Here is a 16501-nt window from a genome sequence, read left to right on the forward strand (position 1 = left end):
TCTACATGCAATGAATGGGGCAAGTGTCTTCAGTAAACTGGATTTGAAATGGGGTTATCATCAGATTGAATTGACCCCAGCATCTAGAGTCATCACTACATTTGCAAGCCATAAAGGTCTTTTTAGATACAAGAGGTTGATGTTTGGCGTATCGTCCGCACCGGAGGCCTATCAACATGTGATTCAGCAAGTGCTACATGGTTGTGAAGGCACGCATAACATTTCTGATGATATAATTGTGTGGGGAACAAACACACAGGAGCACGACGAACGTCTCCGTGCAGTGCTAAATCGCTTGAAGGAGAAAGGGTTAACATTAAATGAGAAGAAATGCACATTTCAAATGAATAAAATGACTTTTATGGGCCATGTGCTGTCTGACAGGGGCATTGGTCCGGAGGACTGTAAAATTAAAGCTGTGTCTGATGCCAGAAATCCTGAAAACCCTGCAGAAGTACGCAGTTTTCTTGGGCTAGTGAATTACTGTGCCAAGTTTATTCCAGATATGGCGACTGTCAGTGAACCTTTGAGATTGTTGACTCGCAAAGCAGTCCCGTGGAAGTGGGGCTTTTTGGAACAAGGTGCATTTGATGAACTTAAGAGACGGCTGACTTGCGCCACAACTTTGGCTTATTTCAATCCTACTGCACACACCCAAGTTATTGTCGATGCTAGCCCTGTGGGGTTAGGCGCCATCTTGGTTCAGAGACAATGCACAGGCGATTACAGGCCTATTCAGTATGCAAGCAGATCCCTCACTGATGTAGAGAGACGTTATTCTCAGACCGAGAAAGAAGCTTTGGCTGTTGTTTGGGGATGTGAAAGGTTTCACACCTATCTCTACGGCCTTGATTTTGAAATCATCACAGACCACAAGCCTCTGGAAGTGATATATTCGCCACGCTCAAAACCATCCGCCAGAATTGAAAGATGGGTTCTCAGATTGTTACCATATCGCTTTACAGTGCGGTACAGACCTGGACCGACTAATGCGGCAGATGCACTTTCCAGATTGCCTCAGTCTTCTGCACCTGTTCATAACCTGGCAGAAGAGTACATTCGTTTTGTGGCTACTAACGCTATGCCTCAGGCATTGACACCGCGGGAGGTTGAAGAATTGTCATCTGTGGATCCGGAAATTGCTCGGTTGAGAAAATGTGTAAGACAAGGGGTTTGGGTGGATTGTGACCCAAGCTATCACAGAATCAAACAAGAGCTGAGTATTGCAGGACAACTAGTTCTACGTGGCAATCGTATTGTGATGCCTAAAGAAACATACATTACATTTAGCCCATGAGGGCCATCAAGGCATTGTACGCACCAAACAAAGATTACGTGAGAAAGTCTGGTGGCCAGGAATTGACAAGGATGTGGAACGTTTGGTTTCTTCATGTCGAGCATGTCAGTTGGTGGGCAGCAAACCTAAACCAGAACCAGTAACTCACACTGTTCTACCTGAGGGACCATGGGAAGATTTAGCCATTGATCTGTGCGACATTCCATCTGGACACCATCTTTTAGTTGTTGTGGACTATTATTCAAGGTGGCAAGAGGTGGTAGTTCTCACTAAAGCTACATCATCAACTGTAATTGAGGGGTTGGAGAGCATTTTTGCATCTCATGGGTTGCCTAAACGGATTGTGAGTGATAATGGTGCCCAATTTACTTCTCAGGAATTTCAGGATTATCTGAAATCAAATGCTATTGAACATCATCGTACAACTCCATACTGGCCACAGGCTAACGGGAAAGTGGAACGCCAGAATCGAACCTTGCTGAAAGCTTTGCGGATTGCTCATTTAGAGAGAAGAGACTGGAAAAAGGAACTGTGGCGTTTTCTTTTGGCTTATCGCACAACTCCGCATACTGTCACTGTCGTTAGTCCTGCGGAACTTCTTTGTGGTCGCAAATTCAGGACAAAATTGCCAGACATTGGAGGTCCTCCTACAAGTCAGAAACCTTTTCGGCATATTGATGAGGAAAGGAAGATCCGGGCTGAACAGTATGCAAACCACCGCCGCCATTGTCAACCTAGTGGCCTTCAACAGGGTGATAAGGTGTTGCTTCAAAGTGATCGGTTTAACAAACTGGCTCCGTCCTTTGAACCTGAGCCTTATGTTGTAAAGGAGAAAAGAGGTACTCAAGTGGTTTTAGAGGATTTAGATGGACACACAAAAGTGCGTAATTCCTCATTTGTGAAGAAATTTATTGAGTCAGAAGGTCAAGTATCGGAAGATGGCGAACAGGCAAAGAGTAGTGATGATACTGCCAGTGATCCAGACTTCAATCCACAACCATCCACATCGGAATGGCCAAGAGAAAAACGAGCAACAAATCCACCGGCCTACCTTAAGGACTATGTGTATAGTCAGGAGTTTATAGTTTAAATTTTTAGTTGTTCATCCATGCATTTTGTTAATCTTATTAATACGTTGTGCGTGTTATGTTTTATTCAAAGAGAGGAGGGAATGTAGTATGGTAAGCAACGGGTTAAGTTGCTGTCTGCAAAATGTTACAATTATGTATATGTCTGGGAGCTGGGTGTGGCTGAAGTTAGTTGCATGCTGATGTGCAGTGAATAAAGAAGCAACCTGTACAGCTTGTCTGTGTTAATACACTACAGGTTGTATCAATATTCATGCTGCCATCTCCATAGATTCACACCTATCGTCCAGAAACTTCTCAAGCTTTCTAGATGCAGAGGGAGCTATCAGACTGGCAGCAGATGAACACACTGAGCAGACCTGACTAGCAGAATGCAGCTTCACTGGGTACAGTTAGCTAACAAACAATTACTGCCACACTGACTACAGAGTGGCAACTAAATTTTACCTATCAAAATACATACTAAAGCTACCTATGTAAACCTAGCACCTATCTAGGATCTAGGTTTACATATGGTCTAGCTACACATGCAAACAGCAAAAAAAAGGTTTTGCCTAAAGTGAGTGCTTTAATAAAATAAATAGGTCCCACGAGTTCACCGTCAATCTCTTCGCCCAGATATGGAGATCTACATCAGTTATGATGCTCAATGCCCAAAAGAAAAAAAAACACAACACAACTTCAGATACATTTTGTTTCCATTTGCTTCTCTCCCACCAAATGACTTCCTAGTGATGTCATTGGTCATATATGGGCATGACCAACTATGGTCTATGATGTTGCATAGATCCAAATGACATAACTGACCTTTTGGCTAAGATCAAGTGTTGTATCTGTTCTTATCAGTGACCAGTGGGGGCGCTGTGCTGTCATCTGACCTGACCAAGGTTGGGTGGCGGCTATGCAAACCTGCTGGAGCGATGGGGACCTGGAAGGTTTGTACTGGCAGGAATTGAAACCAGAGCGCCCATAGGTAATTGGGGGGCCGGGAGTAAATTCTCCCCGAGAAAGTTGGAAGGGTCCATTACCTCCTGATTCTAACCTTCCACCTTGTCTGGCCATGGGCTGGGAAGGCAGCGAGTCCGGGGTGTCTGTGCCCTCTGGGAGTGGTCGCCCCATAGGTGCTCTTAGTAACATTTGGGTGTGGGACCCCAATGTGTGAACCGGCACATAGTCACAGCTACAAACACTTTTTCTGTTACTGCGCTTTTTAGGGCCTGGCCTTTTGGCCAGGGCAATCTTTGTCTACCAGGCCTCAGGGCCTAGGTCAATGCACATTCGGCACGGCCACTTTGTTTATTTTCTATTTATTTTCTCCCACGTTTGTCACCCTTTTACTTTTGTGTGTGTTTTTCTCACGACTGAAGGGTGTGAGTCCTCGGGCTTACCCTGACGTCTAGGGGGAGGATGTGTGGCCCTCAGGTTCCTTCCTCTCCTGCCTCTGGGGGGTCTCTCTTCGGGAGAGATCCTTGACCAAATATTTGGGGGGCAGCTTTGGCTGCCCAGAAGAACGGGGTCTGCCAGGCCTTCTAGCTAGGCGGACCATGTAAACCCTTTGTACCGGTTAGGAGCCTTGCGCCCCGGGGGATCAGGGTGGAAGTCCTACCCCTTTGGGGGGGGTGGACTAAAAGCACACCCTTAAGTGCACTTTTTAGTGTGTGTGTTCACATGCACGTTTTTTTGTTCACTTACGGGTCTTTCGTTGTAGGTTTTTGCACCACCGCGGAAGAAAAAAAAAAAGAATAACTGACCATATATAGTCATGTCCATATATTATTAATGACATCACACAAAAGAACCAGCACCTTAGTGTATACCAGCTGTCATCCAATGGACCTGTCATTCGACACGAATGGGCGTGTATCTGCAGGTGGCATTTTATTTCTATTGTTGGGTGTCGATCATTGTGAAATGGAGCTACATCGTTGGATGACGTCATTGATGGTGGATTTCAATGGATGTTGATGGGGATAAATGTAGCCAAAGTTGGAGGAAGAGGTACTGCAAAAACAAGGAACGGAGGGCGCCCCAACCTAGCTCATTATCTTTGTGATAGCTTTATTAGCATTAAAAAAGCAGATGTATACTCACAAATAACATCAGCAATAAGGCACATCAAAGTCCACAATGTATTTGAAACGACCTGGTCATCTAGACAAGTCCCAAGCACAAGCAGAACTACCAAAAGGACCCTGAGGGCTCCGAGGAAGATGGGATCTCCCCTGGAAATGCGTCAAGACTTCTGAAGAGTCTTCTCAATCTTCGGATTTGTCTAGCTGACCAGGCTGTTGTGGACTTTGATGTGCCTTATTGCTGATGTTATTTGTGAGTATTCATCTGTTCTTTTAATGCTCATGTAGCGCCCTCTTGGGTAGGTGCTGGTGAGAAAGTCTGGTTTTTGGCTCTGTCTGCCTGTCAGAGCAGCTGCGGGCGGATCTGTGTTGCTCTCTGCCTATTAGAGAGCAGGATCTGTTGGTGAGGTCTGCTCATTGTGCTCAGTATGCGATTCATTGTGTCTGGAGAGTGTTTCGCACTGGCCCAGTAGGGAGGCATGTTTGACAGTGGGAGGAGACCTGACGAATGGATGCATAGGCTTTGGTACAGTCCTGGTGATTGGTAGGGACAGGTCGCTTCGGTGCATTCTGGGATACTGTATAAAAGCCAGGAGCACATGGGCTGCGGGGTCTTTGGCTGGAGAGCAGAGTCCCAGAGGAAGGGTGGCGGCTGGCTCCTACTCTGTGGCAGTGGCACGTGGTCTCAGGAGGTCGTCCTGAGGGCCAGAGGAACCGGGCTGAACCCAGAGGTCCATGAGAGCTGACTGAGGGGGAGACACTGGAGACCCTAGAAAAACAGTATCGTGAGTACAGGGGCTCGTGTTGAGGGTCCACCCAAGAGTAGAATAGTCAGTGGACAGGTGTTGGCAGTCAAGAAAGAGGATACTGAGGAGAGTGTCCTAAAGATAACCTTAGCTCATCAAGTCATCTTAGGAAAGAGACTTAAAGCTAAATTCACCTCAGTGGCAAGGTGGATCAACAGCCTGGCTGTACCGAGATAGAAGTCCTCCTCTATTGTGCATAGTTAATTCGGAGTATCCCACTATTCCCTTCTCCCATCCCTAATTTATAATAAAACACAAAAAACAACTACATACCCTTGGACTGATTATTGGAGCGAGCCAAGGAGAAAAGTGAGAGACTGTCCATGTCAAGGTTGCTAATGGGAACTCAGGGGGACCCGCAAGTGTGAAATCTGGCAGTCTAATAGTTTTACATAAGGCAGCAACATCCATAGACATGGGCCATCCAACATTAGAAGGGATTTATTCCTCTGCAAACTGGTACGGACTAGTAGTCTCAGGTTTATCTTCTCCTTCAGTTTCTCTTCTTCTATTTGCTAATGTGACCCCAGTGCTGATGAAGAAAGGATGAGTAGTAAATAAGGATGCTGTGCAAGCACCCGTCATTCTACTTATCAATAAGTGATGTCACTGGTTGTCAGGGTGCCAGTGGCTTGATCCACACAGTGCCCAGGGTGCCAGTGGCTTGACCCACACAGTACCCAGGGTTGTCAGGGTGCCAGTGGCTTGACCTGCACAGTGCCCAGGGTTGTCAGGGTGCCAGTAGCTTGACCCGCACAGTGCCCAGGGCTGTCAGGGTGCCAGTGGCTTGACAAGCTCAGTGCACAGAGTTGTAATTCTTCAAAGTAAAAACCTGTGGCAATTTGTTGCCATTTTGCCAAGGCACCCCTGAAGAACCCAGGAGGCACACCAGGGTGCCACGGCACCCTGGTTGAAAAAGGCTGCATTAGACGAAGGGTAAAGTAATAGAAGATGGGGGAAGGTTAAGTTAGTACCTAATGAGATCCCTCAATTATTGTGCATATCAACAGCAAACAAATGTTGCAAATTAACTCAACACACAAAATCCAGAAACCTGCAGAGGAGAATGGGAGATGTTGATGGTTTCAGGGATGAGAATGTAGTTGGTGTTCCAGAAACACGGCTTGAGACTGGGCTGTTTTTATTCATCCTCTTGTTTAGAGGGACAGGGGACATAGAAAAGATGGAGGGGGGTTTCTCTACGTTAGATGTGATGTGAAAGTGAAAAAGAAAGATGATCTTGTGGTTGTGTTCCAGAAACACGCCTTGACTCCTCACAAGACTGGGCTGTTTGTATTCATTCTGATCCTCTTATTTAGAGGAACACGGGACATAGAAAAGATGGAGGGGGGTTTCTCTATATTAGATGGGATGTGTAAGTGAGGAAGAAAGATGATCTTGTGGTTGGAGATGGGGTTGGTCTTCCAGAAACATGGCCTGACTTCTCACAAGACTGGGCTGTTTGTATTCATGCTAATCCTCTTGTTTAGAGGGACACGGGACATAGAAAAGATGGAGGGGGGTTTCTCTATGTTAGATGTGATCTGAAAGTGAGGAAGAAAGATGGTTGGTATTCCAGAAACACGGCTTGACTCCTCACAAGACTGGGCTGTTTGTATTCATTCTGATCCTCTTGTTTTGAAGGACAGGGGACATAGAAAAGATGGGGGGTTCTCTATGTTATACTTTATGTGATGTGAAAGTGAAAAAGAAAGATGATCTTGTGGTTGGTGTTCCAGAAACACGGCTTGACTCCTCACAAGACTGGGCTGTTTTTATTCATGCTGATCCTCTTGTTTAGAGGAACACAGGACATAGGAAAGATGGGAGGGGGGTTTCCTCTAGGTTAGATGTGATGTGAAAGTGAGGAAGAAAGATGATCTTGTGGTTGGTGGTGATGGTGCAGGGGGAGAATTACGGGAGGAAGAGTAAATAGATCTGATGAACTTATCGATAAAGTCTACTACAGATTTCCTGAGATTTATGAGATGGAAGAGAGTTGGCTGTTCGAACAAGTACAAGCCGATAAAACCAAACTACTAAGACACAAGATTAAGACTAAAACCTAAGGCTGGGCCTTACTTGTAGCATTAGAAAAAAGAATAAAGGAAAAGAGAAGAACATTTCATAATGCAAATCAGAAGGCAGATTTTTATTGACCACCCTTCAAAGAATATTAACGTAAATTGGAAATGTCATCATATTTTCAACATTCAATCAGCAGGTGGCACTCTCCAAGAAAATGAAACTGCCTGTTAACAAGCTGATAACTACTGCACTAAAATTGTCATTCCTAGTCTGATCTCTACTACTCTTCATCAACAAGCAATATCCAGCTCCTTGTCTGTCATGATGTCTTCCTTTGAAGCTCCTGTGAAGATCAGACTACACTGCTAGAGGGATTCAACCAGCGCTGACCCGCTCTCCTCCTCTCCCCTAGAGGGACCCAACCAGCAGTGACACCCCCTCCTCTCTCCTAGAGGGACCCAACCAGCAGTGACACCCCCTCCTCTCTCCTAGAGGGACCCAACCAACAGTGACACCTCCGCCTTCTCTGTCCTAGAGGGACCCAACCAGCAGTGATACCCCCTCCTTCTCTCTGCTAGAGGGACCCAACCAGCAGTGACACCCCTCCTCTCTCCTAGAGGGACCCAACCAGCAGTGACACCCCCTCCTTCTCTCTCCTACAAGCACCCAACCAGCAGTGACACCTCCTCCTTCTCTCTCCTAGAGAGTACAGTTTTTGTCCGAAAATAATCGTAAGAGCAAGACTAGGCATGCTCAGAAACGATAGAACACATACAAAACAATCCAACACATGACATCACTTCTGAAGTTGAATTCTGTCGTAGGGAAATTTTCGTATGAAAGTAACCTCTTCACTTTTCATACGAGACGAGCAACAAAAAACAGACGAAAGATCGTCCGATAATCTGATCGTGTGTACAAGGCTTTAGTCAGAAGGAACTTTGAAGTCTTTAATGATAATTTCCCTCACTCAGGACACATACATCTCGAGGGTTGTGTGGGTTCTCCGATGTTTGGTAAGATAAGACTTCCATAAAAAACATTTCCCGCACTCACGGCCTCTCAAATCTCAAGATTTGAGATCTTTGATGTATAATAAGGTCTGACTTCTAGGAAAAACATTTCCCGCATTCAGGGCAGGGATACGGCTTCTTGTTTGTGTGATCTCTGATGTACAGAAAGATTGACCCTATGTGAAAAACATTTGCCGCACTCAGGGCAAGAATACGGCTTCTCCCCTATGTGAGATCTGTAATGCACATCCAGTTTGGATTTACGAATAAAACATTTCCCGCACTCGGAACAGGAATACGGCTTCTCGCCCGTGTGAGATCTTTGATGATTAACAAGGTCTGATTTCTGTGCATAACATTTTCCGCACTCAGTACAGGAATGTGGCTTCTCACCCGTGTGCATTCTCTCATGACTGGTAAGACTGGACTTTACTGAAAAACATTTCCCGCACTTGGGGCAGGAATACGGCTTCTCGCCTGTGTGTACTCTGTGATGCATGGAAAGACCAGCCTTATCCGAAAAACATTTCCCGCACTCAGGGCAGGAATACGGCCTCTGTCCTGTATGAGATCTTTGATGTACAACAAGTCCCGATTTCTGTGTATAACATTTTCCGCACTCGGGGCAGGTGTACGGCTTCTCCCCCGTGTGATATCTTTGATGTTTGGAAAGATTGCTCCTATCTGAAAAACATTTCCCGCACTCAAGGCACAAATACGGCTTCTCGCCTGTGTGAGATCTTTGATGTATAACGAGTTCCGATTTCTGTGGAAAACATTTCCCGCACTCAGAGCAGGCATACGGCTTCTCACTCATGTGCAATATCTGATGTCTGGAAAACCTGCGTTTCTCTGAAAACAGTTTCCCACACTCGGAACAGGAATACGGCTTCTCCCCAGTGTGAGATCTGTAATGTATATCAAGTTCTGATTTCAGAGGATAACACTTCCCGCACTCAGAACACGAATACAGTTTCTCCCTTGTGTGCAATCTCTGATGTTTAGAAAGCTTGGCCTTTTCTGAAAAACATTTCCCGCACTCAGAACAGCAATACGGCTTCTCGCCCGTGTGCGTTCTCTCGTGTCTGGAAAGACTGGACTGCTGTGAAAAACATTTCCCGCACTCAGTGCAGAAAAACGGTTTCTCACCCGTGTGCAATCTCTGATGTACGGAAAGATGGACCTTATGTAGAAAACATTTTCCGCACTCAGGGCAGGAATATGACCTCTCCCCTGTGTGAGACTTTTGATGTAGCTCAAGGTCTGATTTCTGTGAAAAACACTTCCTGCACTCGGGGCAGGAATGCAGCTTCTCCCCCGTGTGAGATCTGTAATGCGCGTCCAGTCTTGACTTACGAACAAAACTTTTTCCGCACTCAGAACAGGAATACGGCTTCTCCCCCGTGTGTAATCTCTGGTGTCTGGAAAGATGGGACTTCCGTGAGAAACATTTTCCGCACTCGGGGCAGGAATGTGGCCTCTCACCCGTGTGTAATCTCTGATGTCTAGAAAAATGTGATTTGTGTGTAAAACATTTCCCGCACTCATCACAGGTAAACGGCTTCACCCCTGTGTGAGATCTGTAATGTATGTCCAGGCTCGATTGATTCAAAAAACATTTCCCGCACTCATCACAGGTAAATGGCTTCACCCCTGCGTGAGATCTGTAATGTATGTTCAGGCTCGATTTATTTAAAAAACATTCCCCGCACGCAGGGCAGGGATGCGACTTTTCACCTGTGTGTAGTTTCCGATGTCTGGAAAGATGGTAGTTCCGTGAGAAACATTTCCCGCACTCAGAGCAGGCATATGGCTTCTCACCCGAGTGTGATCTCTGATGTCTGGAAAAATTGGATTTGAGTGAAAAACTTTTCCCGCACTCATCACAGGAAAACGGCTTCTCCCCCTTGTGAAATCTGTAATGTATGGCAAGTTCTGATTGATGCAGAAAACATTTCCCGCACTCAGAACAGGAATGAAGCTTCTCCCCCGTGTGAGATCTCTGGTGTAGAGAAAGACTTAATTCAGAGTTAAAACTTTCCCCACATTCAGGACAGGGAAATGTCTCCTCTCGCTTAATTCCGACACCATCCCTCACAGTACGAGGTTGCTCAGAGTCAGAGGGATTCCATGGTCTATCCACACTGTGAAGTCCACCATCCATAGTGGAGCTCATTGTCTTTTCTCCTCCACAATCTCCTGTGATGTCCTCATCTTCCATTTTACAACCTGGAGATAAAGTGAGACGATCCTTTGAGGGTTTCTCCATGGCGTGTCCTGGAAAAATATAAAAACATCATCAATAGATACGAGAGGGTTAGTTCACTTCCATCAAGATTCCATCTGGATCAGGTAGATATGAGTGAGCAGATGTTCTCTGTGGATGTCCCAACCAGCTGGGACTCTCCCCCCTCTTCAGTCAAAGGGGCTTTGGTCCTCCACCCAGATCACTTCTACATTTACACAGCCTTGTCAGAAGAGCAGGAACCAATGGGGACTGGGAGGTCCATGCTCTTTACACAACCACAAGCCTAGGCACTGGGTCATGTGATCTCTGATAAACAAGAGGGTCAAAGTTCAGACTTGTAGATCCTTTCCCACAGAACAAGTGACCATAGGCCTAGGCTTCTGGTGATATGCAGCACTGGAGGGAGTCTGATCGAAGAAGAGGGACCAACCTAAGAAAGGTTCAATCTGTGTTCTCATATCTGTGCTACTGTAACTAGGAGTGACACACAACCTAATACTGCCAGCTGAACCCCAGGACGGGTATCAGTACAGGGAGGGGACCATTATCAACCTATTATTGGCTGATATCACTCAGCCCCCGCCCTACTCTGGACCAATCAGTGTGCAGTAACAGAGCAGAGATAAGAGAAAAATATATTATGGGTCACCTGTGCTCCCTGTAGGAGTGTCCTCCTCTATGAATGTCCTCGTCATTCCAGCCTCCTCCGTATATTGCTGATCATCCCTCACATACGTCTCTTCTACTTCACCCTCAACTTTCATCTTCATCAGATCTTCACCCTAAACCAACAGAATGGCAGAAAATAACATCTGTAACATAGAAGTATTTATGATGTGAGATCACATAGAAAATATCATCTTGTAGAGTCCACACATCGTCTCCACATGTCAGAGTGTTCAATCACTTTATGTTCCCGACCCTCAACTCCACCCACCTGATGATGGTGAGGGATGGTGTGACCTTCCTGTGTGGAATCCCAGGAATACAGAGGACGGGGACATCTCTCTGGTGGGTTTCTGTTATTAGGTGGCTCCATCATATCCTTGAGTCCCTTCATCACTCCATACTCCTCATCCTCCTCTTTATACTCTTCTTTAGGAACAATATGATTATCCCCTAGATTTCCATTCTGGATAAATAATAAAACATTCATTGTAACAAACTGTGTGCTTGTGTATAAATTATAAATATCAGTGATTGTTCCTCATCTACCTGATGATGGTGAGGGATGGTGTGACCTTCCTGTGTGGAATCCTGGGAATACAGAGGACGGGGACATCTCTCTGGTGGGTTTCTGTAGCTGGATGACTCCACCATGGTGTCCTGATACAGATCTTTGCGTCCTTTTGGAATCTCTGACTCCTCCATCACCCCATCCTCATCATTCTCCACTTTTATCTCTTCCTTAACCTCAACTTTAGCATCTCTCAGGTTTCCACTCTGAATATATAATAAAAATGACATCAATGGTAACAATGCAGATAATGTACAGATCCTAATGATACTATCAGTGATTGTTCCTCATCTACCTGATGATGGTGAGGGACGGTGTGACCTTTCTGTATGGAATCCCGGGAATACAGAGGACGGGGACATCTCTCTGGTGGGTTCCTGTAGCTGGATGACTCCACCATGGTGTCCTGGTACAGATCTTTATGTTCTTTTGAAAACTCCTTCATCACCCCACCCTCATCATCCTCCTTTATCTCTTCTTTAATATTGACCTGTGTGGAATCCCGGGAATACAGAGGACGGGGACATCTCTCTGGTGGGTTCCCATTACTGGATCCATCTGTAGGAAACACACACACTGACTGAATACATTGTTTCTATGTGTTTATCAGATGATGGGGATCTAGGTGGACCCTCCGTACTGCTCTCTCCTTTACAATAAAGTCTCCTCTTACCCGGTGATGTGAGGGGCGGCTGATTCTCCATCATGAGGTCCTTGTAGAGATCCTTGTGTCCTTCTAAATACTCCCACTCCTCCATGGAGAAATAGACAGTGACATCCTGACACCTTATAGGAACCTGACACACACAATGATACAGTCACCATCCAGACACATCCCTTGTCTGTTACTGGATAATGTCCCAGAATTCCCAGCACCGCTCACCTCTCCTGTCAGCAGCTCCACCATCTTCTTGGTGACTTCTAGAATCTTCTCCATGTTGTGTCTCTCAGGTTTTAGGGAGTCACATGGAGGCACTGTGATGGTCATATGATCACCTGACTTCAGAAGAGGAAATCTCTGTATTGGAGAACCAATAAAAATATTGTGTTAGAATACCAGAATCCTCCTCACCTCTCTGGTCAGGTCTTTATTTTATTATTAGAGATTCTCGAGGATCTTGTGTCATTTTCCGTAGATTTACTCATTACTCCCCTACAGTTCTGTGTTATAGAAAGATAAATATCACTCTCCCATCATCCCTCACCTCTAGGGTCAGATCTCTCTATAGATATTTTTTTTTAACAAGAGCGTTTTTTGAAAAAATGTTTATAAATCATTATTACGACGCCAACTGAGGTACAAAGCGAGCCAACCAGAAGACCAGAATACTAGAAGACCAGAATACCAGAAGACCAGAATACCAGAAGACCAGAAGACCAGAATACTAGAAGACCAGAATACCAGAAGACCAGAATACCAGAAGACCAGAATACCAGAAGACCAGAATACCAGAAGACCAGAATACTAGAAGACCAGAATACTAGAAGACCAGAATACTAGAAGACCAGAATACCAGAAGACCAGAATACTAGAAGACCAGAAGACCAGAAGACCAGAAGACCAGAAGACCAGAATACTAGAAGACCAGAAGACCAGAATACCAGAATACTAGAAGACCAGAATACTAGAAGACCAGAATACCAGAATACTAGAAGACCAGAAGACCAGAATACCAGAATACCAGAATACTAGAAGACCAGAATACCAGAAGACCAGAATACCAGAAGACCAGAATACCAGAAGACCAGAATACCAGAAGACCAGAATACCAGAATACTAGAAGACCAGAATACCAGAAGACCAAGAGAGTCACTGGAGATGTAAGGTTAGGAACCTGCAGTATATGAACTAAGGTGTCTTATTGTGCCGTAGGTTAGACCAGTTCAGCAGTCATGGAGCCCTTTACAACTGTGCACAATCCAGGGGCACACCAGTCTGAGGGTTTGTTCACACCAGGAGGTGCGTCCGAGCACACCCCTTCTTTGCATGCTCGTGAACATCGCTTTTATTAATGGGGGAGAACGTACACGCATTCGCTGAATGCCTGGGGGTGTTATGGGGGAAATATATGACCCACATGTGACTGCAAAATGCAAAAACGTGCGATTTCACGCGTATTACCTCACTGCACCTGGTGTGAGCGAGCCCTAAAATGTAGTCTGTGAGTCAAAATTCAGTGATCTAATTCCCTTTCTAGAACAAATCCACCACCAAATCCCTCCTCCTAGCACAACCCCCCTCAAATCTCCCCTTCTAGCACAAATCCCCCACTAAATTCCTCCTCCTAGCACCAAACCCCTCAAATCCCCACTCCTAGCTTTCTCCTCCTCCTCCCTGCAGCTACAAAGTATTCACACCCCTTTAAATTTTCCACATTTTGTCATGTTACAACCAAAAATGTAAATGTATTTTATTGAGATTTTAGCCCTCAGAGGTTTGTTAGAGAACCACATCATGAAGGCCAAGAAACACACCACACAGGTCAGGGATAAAGTTGTGGAGAAGGTATAATAAAAAATCTCCCAAGCTTTGAACAAATGCTCTTCTGGAAGAATGGTCAAACATTCCCATAGACACTCCTAAACCTTGTGGACGGCCTTCCCAGAAGAGCTGAAGCTGTTATAGCTGCAAAGGGTGGGCCAACTCAATATTGAACCCTACAGACTAAGACTGGGATGCCATTAAAGTTCATGTGCTTTTAAAGCCAGGCGTCCCAATACTTTTGACAGTATAGTGTACATTGTCAAGGTGGCTGAAGAGTGGATGCCGTGGGTGCTTCATCATACATGAACATTATCCATAGAGTCCTGACCTCAACCATCCAAAATCAGTTCCTGACCTCACAAATGTGCTTCTGGAAGAATGGTCAAACATTCCCATAGACACTCCTAAACCTTGTGGACAGCCTTCCCAGAAGAGTTGAAGCTGTTATAGCTGCAAAGGGTGGGTCAACTCAATATTGAACCCTACGGACTAAGACTGGGATGCCATTAAAGTTCATGTGTGTGTAAAGAGACAGTCTACCCAGCAGAGGCGTAACTAGAACTTTCAGGGCCCCAGTAGAAGAAACCATTAAGGTCCGCCCTGATTCCCCCCCCTCCATCCAAGCCCCGGTCTTCCAGTTCTTGGAGAGCGCCCATGGACATCCTCCCCGAATCCTGCCACCCACGTGTCCTTTGGGGCGATCAACCAGCGCACTCCATGACTCCTAAATCCTTCCGACACAGCTCACCACAAAACATGGTAAAGGGCCAATCACAGCGGATCACAGATCAAGGTAAAGGGCCAATCACAGCGGTTCACAGATCATGGTAAAGGGCCAATCCCAGCTGATCACAGATCATGGTAAAGGGCCAATCACAGCTGATCACATGTAAACAGACTTGCCGGTTATCGGCATTCCTTTCCAACCAAGCTGTGTCTGTGTGAGGAAAGGAGAGCGGTTACCCGGCAAGTCTGTCATGGTTTACACTGATAATCAGTGCAGCCTATCAGTGGTCATTAATGCCACCTATCAGTGCTCATCCATAGAGCCTATCAATGCCCATGATTACAATGTGGTCAGATTTATGGCTCCTTCTAGAAGTCATATAATGGAGTCTCTAATGTTTTACCAGTAAGGCTCACTGACCCACCAGTCAATGTTACCCACGGATCAGATTTAACCCCTTCATTACACTCACCTCTCCAGTCAGCAGGCCGAGGATCTCCAGGGTGAGGTTCAATATCGTCTCATCCCGGGGAAATTCCTTCCCTACAATCTTCACAAAACTCAAAGTCTGCTGATTCTCCATCATGACGTCCTTGTAGAGATCCTTGTGTCCTTCTAAATACTCCCACTCCTCCATGGAGAAATAGACAGTGACATCCTGACACCTTATAGGAACCTGACACACACAATGATACAGTCACCATCCAGACACATCCCTTGTCTGTTACTGGATAATGTCCCAGAATTCCCGGCACCCCTCACCTCTCCTGTCAGCAGCTCCATCATCTTCTTGGTGACTTCTAGAATCTTCTGTATGTTGTGACCCTTGGATTTCTTGGGGTTTGTTGGAGGCACTGTGATGGTCACCTGTTCAGCAAATTTCACAGCAGGAAAACTCTGGGTTGAAAGAAAAAATATATAATGAGACCTTCCCAGAATCCTCCTCACCTCTCCGGTCAGGTCTGTGTTTTATTAATAGAAATAAGAGTGATGTCATGTGACCTCCCAGAATCCTCCTCACCTCTCCAGTCAGGTCTGTGTTTTATTAATAGAGATAAGAGTGATGTCATGTGACCTCCCAGAATCCTCCTCACCTCTCCGGTCAGGTCTGTGTTTTATTAATAGAGATAAGAGTGATGTCATGTGACCTCCCAGAATCCTCCTCACCTCTGCGGTCAGGTCTGTGTTTTATTAATAGAGATAAGAGTGATGTCATGTGACCTCCCAGAATCCTCCTCACCTCTCCGGTCAGCAGGTAGATGATCTCCAGGGTGAGGTTTAGTATCCTCTCATTCCTGAGACTCTGGTCTTCCTCCATCCTCACTGATGTGGTCAAGTGACTCAAGTCTTCGTCTATTTTCATTGATGGGGTCATGTGATCTATGTGGGTTTCACTGTAGATATATAGCGGAGAATTATCTAGACTGTATTGGTTGGATGATATTAGGATGGGAAAATAAGGAGTTAAAAGGCGGGCTGCCCCCAGTGGGAATTTGGACA

At 45.6% G+C, this 16501-nt stretch overlaps 2 protein-coding genes and 1 pseudogene across 3 annotated transcripts in view; all 3 read right to left on the reverse strand.

Moving 5' to 3' along the window:
* Window positions 1–16501, reverse strand: part of LOC309564447 (uncharacterized protein) — a 714240-nt gene that overhangs the window by 503241 nt on the left and 194498 nt on the right. The window contains 3 exon segments of the mRNA XM_082269077.1: window positions 8569–10581; window positions 11202–11334; window positions 11490–11684. Of these exon segments, the coding sequence (XP_082125203.1) occupies window positions 8569–10581; window positions 11202–11334; window positions 11490–11684 (2341 nt within the window).
* LOC309562813 overlaps window positions 1–16501 on the reverse strand; it is a 76639-nt pseudogene that overhangs the window by 48085 nt on the left and 12053 nt on the right. The window lies entirely within an intron of this gene.
* Window positions 12902–16501, reverse strand: part of LOC309562947 (gastrula zinc finger protein XlCGF53.1-like) — a 71076-nt gene continuing 67476 nt past the window's right edge. Inside the window, exon 3 of the mRNA XM_082267275.1 lies at window positions 12902–12950. The gene's annotated coding sequence lies outside the window, so the exon portion shown is untranslated. The remainder of the gene's footprint in view (window positions 12951–16501) is intronic.

This window comes from Pelophylax lessonae, assembly GCF_965119305.1.
Source record: "Pelophylax lessonae genome assembly, chromosome: 9".
NCBI classification, from domain to species: domain Eukaryota; kingdom Metazoa; phylum Chordata; class Amphibia; order Anura; family Ranidae; genus Pelophylax; species Pelophylax lessonae.